This window comes from Pteropus alecto, unplaced genomic scaffold, assembly GCF_000325575.1.
Source record: "Pteropus alecto unplaced genomic scaffold, ASM32557v1 scaffold121, whole genome shotgun sequence".
Classification (NCBI taxonomy): domain Eukaryota; kingdom Metazoa; phylum Chordata; class Mammalia; order Chiroptera; family Pteropodidae; genus Pteropus; species Pteropus alecto.
In genome coordinates, this window is record NW_006434369.1 from 16462068 (window position 1) to 16475154 (window position 13087).

The following is a 13087-nucleotide window of genomic DNA, read 5'->3' on the forward strand; positions in this document are numbered from 1 at the left end:
AGCTGAATACATCCTCCAAAACACATTATTTGAGAACAAAGCTAAATTAGAAGTGCAGACAGTCTGAGAGTGTTTAACAGTATTTTCTTTGTCAAATGCAGTGACAAGTTTCACCCTTCAAACAACCTAAGTATTGGGGCATCTGGCACAGTGAAAATTGCCATGGAACAATTTTTAAATAAAGTGACCAATTATCAACCACTAGTGTTATTTTAATTTCCTCTTTCACGTTTTTTTCAAAGAATATTCTTTTTGATATCTTACTTGGGGGTCATTCAATTTATGCTTTGGAGACACAGAACGGTGAGCAAACTGATTTTTTACAAAGAAAGTAATTATGCCTGTTTCTCTAACAAATTAAACAACATTAATACAGAACTAATGTAAATGTAAAAGTAAGAATGAATCCGAAAGACCTAGTCTTAAAACAAATTCCTTGACCCATTCCATTTCCAAATCAGGTTTGGGAAATTAAGTTTCAAAGAATTAGAACTGTCACATCAAAAAAATGGATCTTTCTGGGACACTGGAAATAAATAAAAATGATTCAAACCCTAAAGGCTATTTTTAAAAGGAGCCACAATTTACAGTGGCAGAGCAGACCGTATAATCATTAGAAGAAGAGTTCTAGAATCGGACTGCCTGGGTGTCAATTTTGGCTTTGTCACTTAGTATGACCCTGGGCAAGTTAACTTGATTTCTCTGTGCTTCAGTTTTATCATCTGTAAAACATGAGAAAAAGCAGTATCTACTGCCATTTGGTTGTTACAAGGATTAAATGAGTTAATATTTGTCTAGTGCTCTGAACCTGTGGTACTTGGTAAATGCAAATAAGTCAATGCATATAAAATGTAAATGTTTAAAACCATCAAAAAGGCTGAGCTAGAGACGACAAATGTAAAAACCACTTTTTAAAAAGCCTTCAGGAAACTTAAAAACTGTCTTTTTAATATTTATTTTCTAAATGTTCTACTTTTGAATACTCCATTTAAATATTCACTGTTCTCTAAAAAACTGCTTAGATGCTATATTCCAGTATTTACTAGAAAAGCATATATAGTACTTGCTCTCATAGATATTTAACTGTTATTTTCTTTGTTAAACATTTCCAAACAATTGAAAATGGAATACATATCGACCAAATATTACATTTACACAAAGTGTTCTGTGGGGAGGGAAGGTAGAAATAAAGACTACCTCATTGTTCTTTATTGCAGAGGCTTAAATAAAGTCATTTATTACTGAATCTAGTATTTAAACATGTAAATAAAATACAGCTGAACTACTCCTCAAAATGAATCTGAACTATCCCTAAAATCAAATGAATGGACGGAAGACTATAGAACTTTAAAAGATTACTAGAATATTCAACTGGCATAAATACTGTAACTGTGCCACACCGTGAACTCGATGAGAGAAACAAAAAGAGGCAAAGTCTAGTTAAAATTTTAGAATCCATTTGTTCTCTTCTAACTCAAACTGTGAGGATAATAAAACAGCTTTCAAAAGCCCTAAGGGAAAAACAGTATAATTCTGTTGAGCCGAGTAAAGCAAATGACTGAGTCCAGAACTGGATGCACAGCAATGAAGTGTTGTGCTGTCGGGAGGCAAAGATTTCTCCTATCTTTTAATTCCAAGTTGCTGGGAGACTATATCTACCTCTTTTCTAAAATGGCTAGAAACAAATTAGATAATGCTAACGCAAAAAAAAAAAAACGGTCGCTATAATGTTTTAAAATCCAGTCTCTTTTATGTTCTTAAGTTTTCCTAACATAAACACACACAAAAACAAAATACTACTTTCAGTTAGGCAACGGTTAGCCTTTGCAGCATATACAAGTATGGTTTCACTCCGCCATATAAATTCTTATATTAGCTTAATTATAGACAAAGTGCTTGGATTTAGAAGTAGCTAACAATTTCCACTATTTCTTACATTGGTACTCCCAAGAAGCGTTATAAACTCAAGCCAAAAATGCCAGGCCTCAAAACCAAGGACTTAATCTTACTTTGTCTCACGTTTACAAGTTGGCAAATAGGCTGCCAATAGGCAAAGGGAAAATATCGGATGGATGCTTAAGTAAAGAGTGCAGGGGAAGAAAGACGAAGTGCACAAACTATAGCTGGGGATGTTCAAAGAAGGTGGCCCTAGCACCCTTTCTTCTCTCTTTCTAAAAACTGACACCAACAGTAGACAACGTAGGTAACTGCATGTGGAAGGTAAGTCTTAGGGCTTGCCCTGCTGCCGCCACTGCCCCTTGGATGCCCAACACCGATGCTGTTGAGTGCTGCTGCCAGAGAGCTCCGCTCGGACCTGGAGGGAGGTAATAGAAAGGCGCGCCGGCACTGTCGCGGCAGCCGCCTCGCGCATGAGACCTGTAGGGGCCGCTCGCGCCTATGCCTCCCGGGGCAACGACGCGCGGCAGGCCGCGGCTGCCTTCGACCCAACAGACGAGGCCTCCCGGAGAGCGAAGCTTGCAGGCCACCTGCCCGCACCCCACACTTCCCGCCCCACAACGTATCTAGCGAGGAAAGGCAAAGTTTGGCTCCCGCCGTTAGGCCTGAACTTTCCCGCCCGTCCAGGTCCCCACCGTTTCCCACTCGGCAGTCCCCAGGACTCCGGCCTTCCGTACCACTCAAGAGAGACTACTTACTCTGGCTGTTCCCGCAGAGACTGAGCCTCCGCGGCGGCCATCTTGAACTTCCTGACTCCTCCGCGGCGGTGGCGGCGGCTCCCCGGACCGTGGAGGATAGTGGAAGTGGAGGAAGAGGGAGCAGAGCCGTCGCGCATGTGCTAACCGCGTCAGGAACCGTGGAACTCTGAGTCCGTTCTAAGAATCCGGATATAAAAGTGCATCCGGGGACAGGGCGCACGAGCGTAATGACGCAACTTCCGGGACGAGGGGGTTTGGGGAGTTATAGGCGGTTCTCGCTATCGGTTTAAGGTTGGGAGACTTAGGCCTGCACTGTAGTCAGCGTTAGAACCGAACGTTAATTTCTTTCTCGAAACTTGCTAGAGAAGGATGCAAAGGAAGTGGGATATCGGTATCACGTGTACGGTTCCGAAAACTGGTTTTACTGTGAAGCCCAGAAGTTGAGTTAAAATTCTCAAACTAGGACAAACGACGATTATTTTGTCTCTGGGCTCTGTTGGAGGCATAGTGAATGCCTTTTTATTAGCTTCACAATTCAATCAGAAGTGACATAAAGGGAAACCTCTGTGGAAAGACATTGAGAATACTGGAAGGTTAGGGCTGCACATAGAACATAAATGTATTTTAATATGTAACTATTATTGATACATTTATTTGGAACCTTTGAACTTTGTTTCAGGCTTTGCTAAGTCCTGGGGTCGTTAGGTTCACTGGTTCAGTAAACTGAATTTGTAACTAATATTTTTGGTACATATGATCTGATTTGTGTTTTTCTATAATGATGCTACAGTAATGGTTCAATGAAATACTGTATGAGAAAACATTTACTGACGCTTGGGAGGCGGGGGGGATTATCCTCAGTACTCTGGAACCTGAAAGCAGAGTGACGATTACTTTCATTCTTGTAATCAACTCAGTTTGGGTTTGTCTTAGAAATTTGAGCTCGTAATATCTGGGCTTCTTACATATCTTGATTTTCAGAGGAGATGAGTTACAAATGTTCATACAAAATAAGTATCTCGTTGGCTGATTCTCAAACGTTAAAATGCTAAGTGTTTTCCCCTCATAAACTCTCTTAATATGAAATACTAAATCTTTGGATAATTATTTTTTGTGGATTCCTCGCCCTACCCCAACTGTAGCATTTCTTTATATAATCCTTAATTATATTGTTTTCTTCATGGATTTCTCTTTCTCTATTTAGCAGTCAGGTTCAGATATAACCTGGAAGGCTTCTTTCAAAGGAGGTTTTCAGAACTATGCTAAAGATGGTTTATATTTCAAACATTTACATACTAATTGTATATATGTTGGGATTTCAGAATTCTAATTATTCCTACTGGTAGATTCTCATCCCTATATATCTTTCAAAAGTATTACGAATTCAGCCTTGTATTTACCATTTATTTCATTATCTGCATCCCACCCCCAAGAAGACAAGGCCAGGTGCCACTGTGTCAAGAATAGCTCAAATATATTATTGAAATGACAAAAATTAAGTTATTTTTAAATAAATAATTTTAAAATTAAACGATCATAGTGTATATATTATAAACCTATTACAGATCTCTTCTTGGAAATAAGTGCAAACCTCTAAAAAAATCTCAGCTTGGATATAAAGTAAAATAATATACTTTAAGGCAAAAGAAGCCCAGCAAACTGGTGCAAAGAGGTAAGGAAACTAATTTGCTCATGATGATTCAGTTCCTAAGTGCCAAGCCAGGATTTGAACTAAAATCTAACCCCCAGCTCTGTGCTCTTTCCTTCTTACCATGCTGCTTCCCACAGAAATGTCATTTGTTCAGCATCTGCTTATTAAGCACCCACCCACACAACTCCATGATAGTCAAATGGTATTTGAGGAAAGGGAATGAAAAGAGCACTGGATTGGCATCCATAAATACCCTATTTTCTCAAGGTCTGGAAGCTCTAGTCTTTCTTCTTGTTGATTAATAGAGAACACATAGAACTGTCTCAATTTCCCCAACCATATTATCATCTTCCCTGGTCTCCTGCTCTACAATTCTTTGTAGTATTTTTAATGTGAAGATTTAATTAAGCACACAGAGTATGGGGAAGCATAGATGGGGAAAATAGGCACTAAGGTTGTTCAGGGTTGAAGCCAGATTATGACTGGCTAAAGTTTAGATTTGGACAAACCAAGTTTTTTTAAAAGAGCATAGTAAAAAGTCAGAAAATGATGCTGGCAAAATATTTCTTTTAAAAATGTCTCACCAAATTAGCTTGTAAGATACTACCCGTTGAGAGTACACTAGTAAGGGGATTTGTCAAGGACTCATCCCAAACTGTGGCTACCCTGGACAACTAGAAAGATGAACAGGTAACTTCTAGCGCAAATTAAGCCTGAAACATCGCTGGCGGCAAAAAAGACAAAACAAGCTGTCCTACTTTGGGCATATCGTGAGAAGGCAGGGTTCTTTGGAAAAGATAATAATGATGGAAAAATAGAAGGCTTCAGGAAAAGAGAAAGACCAAATATGAGATGGATTGGCTCTATAAAGAAGCCTTAGACGAGTCTGTAGGAGCTGAGCAGTGCTGATGAGGACCACATTAGTGGACATCATTCATTCGTAGGCTTGCCAGTAGTCCGAGCCACGTCACCGCACGTGAAACACACACACACACACACACACACACACACACACACACACACACACACAGCAACTACCGTTGCTGTGGTAGTTTTGGAAGAATGGGGTTTTTTGAAGGTGTTAAAAATTAAAGCAGACATCCACTTACTACTTCAATCATTCAGCAAGCATTTACTCAGCAACAAACTTAAGCTCAAATTTTCATTTTCCAGCTTTAAGCCAAATGTTTCATTCTTGCTGCTTTTCCTCCGCAAATTCAGGAAGCTTTGCATCAAAAGCTTCATTTCGTGGGACGCAGGCGCCATTTCGTAGGACTAGCGCCAGTTCGGCAGCTTAGGGGCTGAATTGGTCCGCGGGAAAACTCTGGAGAGGCGGGGCCTCCGTGAGAGTGCACTTCCGGTAGGTGGCTCTTGGCCCGCGCACCGCCCATGGAGTCGCGTTCGTGCGTGCGTGGTGCGTCCGCAGGCGGAAAGGGGTGGGCTTGTCCGAGGAAGGCCGGGTCTGCCACCCCGGGCGGTCCCCACCCTGAACCTGTGGAGTTTGCTTGAGAGGTACCTACTTCTAGTCAGTGCTTTCGCGCCCGCACTGGCCCAGCTGAGGCGTCTGCTCTCTCGGCAGGAGCCAGCTCGCTTCAGCCCCTGTCAGGCTGGGTGCTGTTGCCGCCATTACAGTCGAGGCGGTTTTCTGTAGCCTCCAGGCCAGCCGGTGGGCCCGCCTACTAATAGAGAGCTGGGTTGTGCCGGACGCCGAGTAGTGACACACTTTGTGCAACCGCGCGGAGGCCGCATTAAAGCGGAGGTCCAGTCTCTTTTGCTGAAGAGACCGTGAAAGCCAAACACTCAGCGCCCCACCACCAAACAATACCAGAAAAAGTTTACTGGCCCTGAGACAAGGTTTTGGGACAAACATGCACTTTTGAACGTCGCGACTTTTTCTTATTACCTTTGCTTCCTTTTAAGTATTATTACTTTTATACAAGGTACACACTCCGTAAGTGGTTTGAAAATACCTTTGAATTATGTTCCTTCCGTGGGAAGGGATTATTAAAGTAAACTACATTGACATCGTCAATCCCGTTAAACTCTTAATAGGCTCGTGATAGCGTAGGCTACAAACAAAAATAAGGAGTACCATAAAATCTTTTGAAGAAAACTGGTCCATGAGGGGTCCCTGTATGTTAATTGAATGAAGATCGCCTTTTCGATAATACTTAAGGTTTTATCTAGTTAAATCTAGACTTCGAATTTGTAGCCGTTTGGGAAGACACTGGGCTGTTTTTCCTTTAATACAAAACAAAAACTTTTCCCTTTGTTCCATGAAAATTAGTTTTTTGTTTGTTTTAAAGCAGTTCTGATGCGTTCATGAAAAACTGGAAAATAACAAAGCAAAAGGAAACAAAATGAAAACCACTCAGTTCCATTACGCAAACTGAACCAGCGTCAATGTATTGACTTATTTTAGCATATTTTCGTATGAAATATTAATTTTTCTTGTACTCATGTATAGACTGTGATATGCTTTTTCATGTAACATCCTCATCAATTTTTATGTAATTCTAATTTTATTAAACATTTTTATAACTACATGATATCCCTTTGTTACTGGATGTCTAAGTTCTTTCAGTTTTGCACTATTGTAAATGACTATGATGAGGCAATAACCAGAATAGTATTAGACCATGACCATTCAAGTCAGATATAGCTGGGCTTCACTACTTGCTCTGCAATTTCAACAACTTAACCTTTTTGAGCCTCATTTTATATGAGAGTAACATAAGAATAATAGTTCTCATTACATAGGGTTGTGAGAATTAAATGAAATGAATGAAAGTGCCTGGAGCACATATTGGTTAATACTAGCTATGTCTATAGGCAGGTTTATTAGTTTGTTTATTTTGTTCTGATTTTTCTGTGACACACGATTTATTTCTAGATTTCATATACAGTTAAATAATACCGCTACTGGGTGTCAGGGGTATTATACATAGCTTTTTATATATTTTATTGCATAATAATACATAAAAGCATAAATACATCAATTAGAAAACTTTTGCAATAAAAATGAAAATTTTCTGTAATCCTGCTACCTATAGATAATTTTTTCCACACTTTATAATACTTTTTTATACATTTATACTTACTGATTTTTTAAAAAATAGGATTGTATTATAAATTCAGTTTAATAACTTGCTGAGGACTGGAAAGAGGTCAGTGTAAAGAGTGCAGTGGTTAAAAAAGTAGGAAATAAAGCTGGAAAGGGATCTTGAAGGATTTGGATTTCATTTAAAACGTACTGGACAGACTAAGTCCAGGGTTGAAGAATGACATTTAATTTGTTTTAGCAGGTTCACTTTGCTGCTAAACAGCAGGAAGCAATGGGAGGAAAGGTGGAATCCAGTCAGTGTAATTCAGTAATCCTAGTAAGTGATGGTGGTGGTGTAGACCAGGGTGTAAATTGGAAAAAGTGGTTGGATTCTTGATCTATTTTGAAGGACAGGCTGTAGAATTTACAGATTAATTGGATGTGGATATGAGAGACAGAGACTTGAAGATTTTTTTGGCTTGAGCAATTGTATAGATTAATTGCCACTTAAAAAGACTGAAGGAGGAGCAGATTTTAAGCAGGACAGGGGAATGATGAGTTCCATTTCAGTTGTATTACATTTCAGCCTATTAGATGTGTAATTGCAAGAGGGGTCTTAAAGACCTTACTTGTTGAGTTGTCCATTTCTCCCTTCATTTCTGTGAATTTTTGCTACATGTTTTTTGGTTCTCTCTTATCAGGTGCATATGTGTTTATAAATGCTATTATTTTACCATTGGATTGACATTTATTACAAAACATCCTAACTTTTTTCTAGTAACATTTTTTTTTTAATTTTAAAGTTCATTTTGTCTGACATTAGTACAGTCATTTCAACTTATGGTTGCTGCTTGCATGACTTGTACCATTAAATCTAAACTATGTTTCTTGTAAACAGCATATAGTTGTATCTTTTTTTTCCCAGTCTAAATCTGCCTTTTGATATATTGTTACCTCCACTTATATTCAATGTTATTGATATAGTTGGATTTATGTCTATCATTTTACTTTTTGTTTTATATGTCTCATATTTTTGGGGGGTTCTCTACCTTCACTGCTTTCGTTTGCATTAAGTAAATATTTTCTAATGTAGCAGCTTAATTTCTTTAATGATTTTTTTTTCATTATTTATAAAGATATTTTCTTAGTGGTTGCTCCAGGACTTGCCATGTACATTTAACTTAATAGAATCAGCTTCAGATTTATAATAACTTAATTCTAATGAGATTTAAAACCTTGTTCCAATACAGTTTTATTCCATTTCTCTGCTTTTTGTGATATAAATGTTATATATACTATATATAACAATTAATCTATAAATGTAACAAACCCAACACTACATTGTTACAATGATTATATCTTTTATAGGAGATGAAAAAAGAAAGAGCATTACATATTTATAGCTTTTGTTATATTGACTTTTCTGGTTTTCTTCATTTCTTGTTCTTGTGGATTCAGATACTGTCTGGAGTAATTTCTTTAGCTCAATACAGCTTTGCTCTTACCCACCTCCTCTATACTGTTATTATCAAATAATTTAAATTACTCTATGTTTCAGGCCCAATAATACATTATATATAATTTTGTACAATTGTTTTTCTATGTGTACATTTAAAAAACAACTATTTTCTTTATTTTCAATTACAATTGACATTCAATATTATATTAGTTTCAAGTGTACAGCATACTGGTTAGACATTTATATAATTTATGAGATGATCCCTCCAATAAGTCTAGTAACCACCTGTCACTGTACATAGTTATTGTGATATTGACTATATGCCTTTTGCTGTCCTTCATATCCTCATGACTATTTTGTAACTACCAATTTGTACTTCTTAATCCCTTCACTTTTTCTGCACATCCCTTAACGCCCCCTCCCATCTGGCAACTATCAGTTTGTTCTCTGTTATTTATGAGCCTGTTTTTGTTTTATTTGTTCCTTTATTTTGTTCTTTAAATTCCAGGTATAAGTTAAATCATATGGTATTTGTCTTTGTCTGATTTATTTCACTTAACATAATACCCTCTAGTTCCATCCATGTTGTTGCATATGGTAAGATTTTAATTTTTTATGGCATTGTACATATGTGTACCACCTCTTCTTTATCCAGTCATCTATTAATGAGCACTTAGTTTGCTTCCATATCTTGCCTATTATATATAGTACTGCAGTGAACATAGGGGCCCATATATCTTTATGAATTAGTATTTTGATTTTCTTCAAATAAATACCCAGAAGTGGAATTGCTGGGTCATAATTGGTTCTATTTTTAATTTTTTGAGGAACCTCCAAATTGTTTTCCATAGTGGCTATACCAATTTGCAGTCCTACCAACAGGGCACGATGGTTCCCTTTTCTCTACATCCTCACCAAAACTTGTAGTTTTTTGATTTATTGATGGTAGCTTTTCTGAGAGGTATGAAGTGTTATCTCATAGTGGTTTCAATTTACATTTCTCTGATGATTAGTGACCTTGAGGATCTTTCCATATGTCTATGGGCCACCTGTCTGTCCTCTTCGAAGAACTGCCTAGTCAGGTCCTTTGCCCATTTTTTAATTGGATTATTTGCTTTTTTGGTGTTGTGTTATATGAGTTCTTTATAAATTTTGGATATTAACCCCTTATCAGATGTATCATAGGCCAGTATCTTCTCCTATTTAGTAGTTTGTCTTTTCGTTTTGTCAATGGTTCCCTTTACTGTGCAAACATTTTTTAGTTTGGTATAGTCCCATTTGTTTGTTTTTTCATTTGTTTCCCTTGCCCAAGGAGATATATCAGAAACAAATATTACTAAGAGCAATGCCAGAAAATTTACTGCCTATGTTTTCTTCTAGGAGTTTTATGGTTTCGGGTCTTACGTTTAAGTCTTTAATTCATTTTGAGTTTATTCTTGTATATGGTGTAAGAAGGTTCAGTTGCATGTATCTCATCACCATTTTTCACCAGTTTATTGAATCGACTGTCTTTACCCCATTGTATACTCTTGCCTCCTTTGTCACAGATTAAATGACCATCTAAGATGAATTTATTTCTGGGCTCTCTATTCTGTTCCATTGATATGTGTGTCTGTTTATATGCCAGTACCATGCTGTTTTGATAACTATAGCCTTGTAGTATAGTTTTATATCAGATAGTGTGATACTTCCAACTTTGTTCTTTTTTATTAAGATTGCTGTGACTATTTGGGATCTTTTATGGTTCCGGGTAAATTTTTGGATTATTATTTTGTTGATTGTTTCCTTGTTGTGCAAAAACTTTTTAATTTGATATAGTTCCAGTTCTTTCTTTATTTTTTTATTTTCCTTGCCCGAGGAGATATATCAGAAAAAATATTATTAAGAACAGTGACATAGAGTTTACTGCCTATTTTTCCTCTAGGAGTTTTATGGTTTCAGATTTTATATTTAAATTTTAGTCTGAGTTTATTTTTGTATATATTGTAATAAGCTGTTCTAGTTTCATTTTTTTTTTTTTTTTGCATTTATCTGTCCAGCTTTCCCAACAGCATTTATTGAATGGACTATCTTTACCCCGTTGCATATACTTGCCTCTGTTGTAGATTAATTGATCATGTAGGCATGGGTTTATTTCTGGGCTTTCTGTTTTGTTCTGTTGATCTATGTGTCTGTTTTTATGCCAGTACCATGCTATTTAATAACTATAGCTTGTAGTATAATTTGATATCAGGCAGCATGATACCTTCAACTTCGTTCTTTCTCAAGATTGCTGTAGTTATTTGGGGTCTTTTGTGGTTTCATATAAATTATAGTTCTAGTTCTCTGAAAAATGGTATTTTGATGTGGATTGCATTGAATCTGTAGCAGGGGTCCCCAACACTTGGGCCATGGACCAGTACTAGTCCGTGGCCTGTTAGGAACTGGGCTGCACAGCAGGAGGTGAGTGGCAGGCAAACGAGGAAGCTTCATCTGTATTTGCAGCCACTCCCCAGTCACTGCCTAAGCTCCACCTCAGATCATCAGACATTAGATTTCCATAGGAGCACCAGTCACTGGTGCCAAAAATGTTGGGGACCACTGATCTAAAAATTGCTTTGGGTAGTATGGACATTTTAATGATGTAAATGCTTCCTATCTTTGAGCCTGGTATATGCTTCCATTTATTTATATCTTCTTCAATTTATTTCTTCAGTGACTTATAATTTTCCAAGTAAAGGTCTTTTACATTCTTCGTTAATTTTATTTTATTTTATTTTATTTAAAGGATTTAATCTTTAATTTCATTTCTAGGTATTTTATTTTTTGATGCAATTATAAATGGAATTGTTTTCTTAATTCCTCTTTCTAATAGTTTATTATTGGTATACAAAACTGCAACCAATTTCTGAATATTAATTTTGTATCCTGCTACTTTAGTCAGTTATCAGTTCTAACAGTTCTTTTTGGTGGACTCATAGGGCTTTCTTTATATAGTATGATGTCATCTGCAAATAATTACAGGTTTACTTCTTCCTTTCCAATTTAGATGTTTTTTATTTGTCTGATTGATGTGTCCAGGACTTCTCATATTATGGTGAATTAAAGTAGTGAAAGTGGATATCCTTGTCTTGTTCCTGATCTTAAGGAAAATGCTTTCAGCTTTTCACCATTGAGTATAATATTAGCTGTGGATTTTTCTTAAATGGCCTTTGTTATATTGAAGTATGCTCTCTCTATTCCCACTTAGCTGAGAGGTTTTTTTTTAATCATAAATGGATGCTGGATTTTGTCAAACACTTTTTCTCCATCCACTGATATGATCATCTAATTTTTATCCTTCATTTTGTTTATGTGGTGTATCATGTTTATTGATTTGCACCTATTGAACCAACTTCGCATCCCAGAAATAAATCCTACTTGATCATGGTATATAATCTCTTTAAGTATTGCTGAATTCAGTTTGCTAATATATTTTTTGTTGTTGTTGAGGATTTTTGCATCCATGTTCATCAGGGATATTAGCCAATAATTTTTTTTTTTTTATAGTGTCTTTGTCTGGTTTTAGAATTAGGATAATGTTGGCCTCGTAAAATGAGCTTGGGAGCCTTCCCTCCTCTTGAACTTTTTAGAATAGTTGAGACAAATAGGTGTTAGTTCTTTGAATGTTTAGTGAAATTCACCTATTATGCCAGGAGTTTGGTTTGTTGGCAGTTTTTTGATTACTGATTCGATTTCATTAGTAGTTATTGATCTATTCAGATTTTCTGTTTCTTCTTGAAACAGAGTTAGTCCTGAAAGGTTGTATGTTTCTAGGAATTTATCCATTTCTTACAGGTTGGCCAATTTGTTGACATATAATTGTTCATAGTATTTTCTTATAATCCTTTGTATTACTGTCATGTCAGCTTTATTTATTTGGGTCCTCTCTCTTTTATTCTTGATCAGTCTGATTAAAGGTTTATCCATTTTGTTTATCTTTTTAAAGAACCAGCTCTTGCCTTCATTGATCTTTTGTATTTTTAGACTTTATTTCCACTTTGATTATTATTATTTCCTTCCATTCACTTTGAGCTTTGTTTGCAGTTATTCTTCTAGTGCCTTTCAGTATAAGGTTAGATTGTTTATTTGAGATTTATCTTGTGTTTTTTGAGGTAGGCTTGCATTGCTATGAATTTCCCTCTCAGGATTGCTTTTGCTATTTTCCATAGATTTGCGGTTGTCTTTTCATTTTTATTTGTCTGAGGGTATCATTTGATTTCTTCCTTAATCTCTTTGTTAACCATTTATTCTTTAGTAGC

At 36.7% G+C, this 13087-nt stretch overlaps 1 protein-coding gene across 10 annotated transcripts in view; it reads right to left on the reverse strand.

Annotated features, from left to right (window-relative positions):
* PRPF4B (pre-mRNA processing factor 4B) overlaps positions 1–2853 on the reverse strand; it is a 34856-nt gene extending 32003 nt beyond the window's left edge. For 9 of the 10 annotated variants that reach the window (XR_003045528.1, XR_003045527.1, XR_003045524.1 and 6 more), the window contains exon 1: positions 2655–2853. Coding sequence is in view for 2 of the 10 variants with exons in the window: in XM_025044907.1 (XP_024900675.1) it covers positions 2655–2791 (137 nt within the window). In the remaining 8 variants the exon portion in view is untranslated. The remainder of the gene's footprint in view (positions 1–2654) is intronic. The other variant, XM_006909298.3, reaches the window with a different exon arrangement.
* Between the last annotated feature and the right edge of the window lie 10234 nt (positions 2854–13087).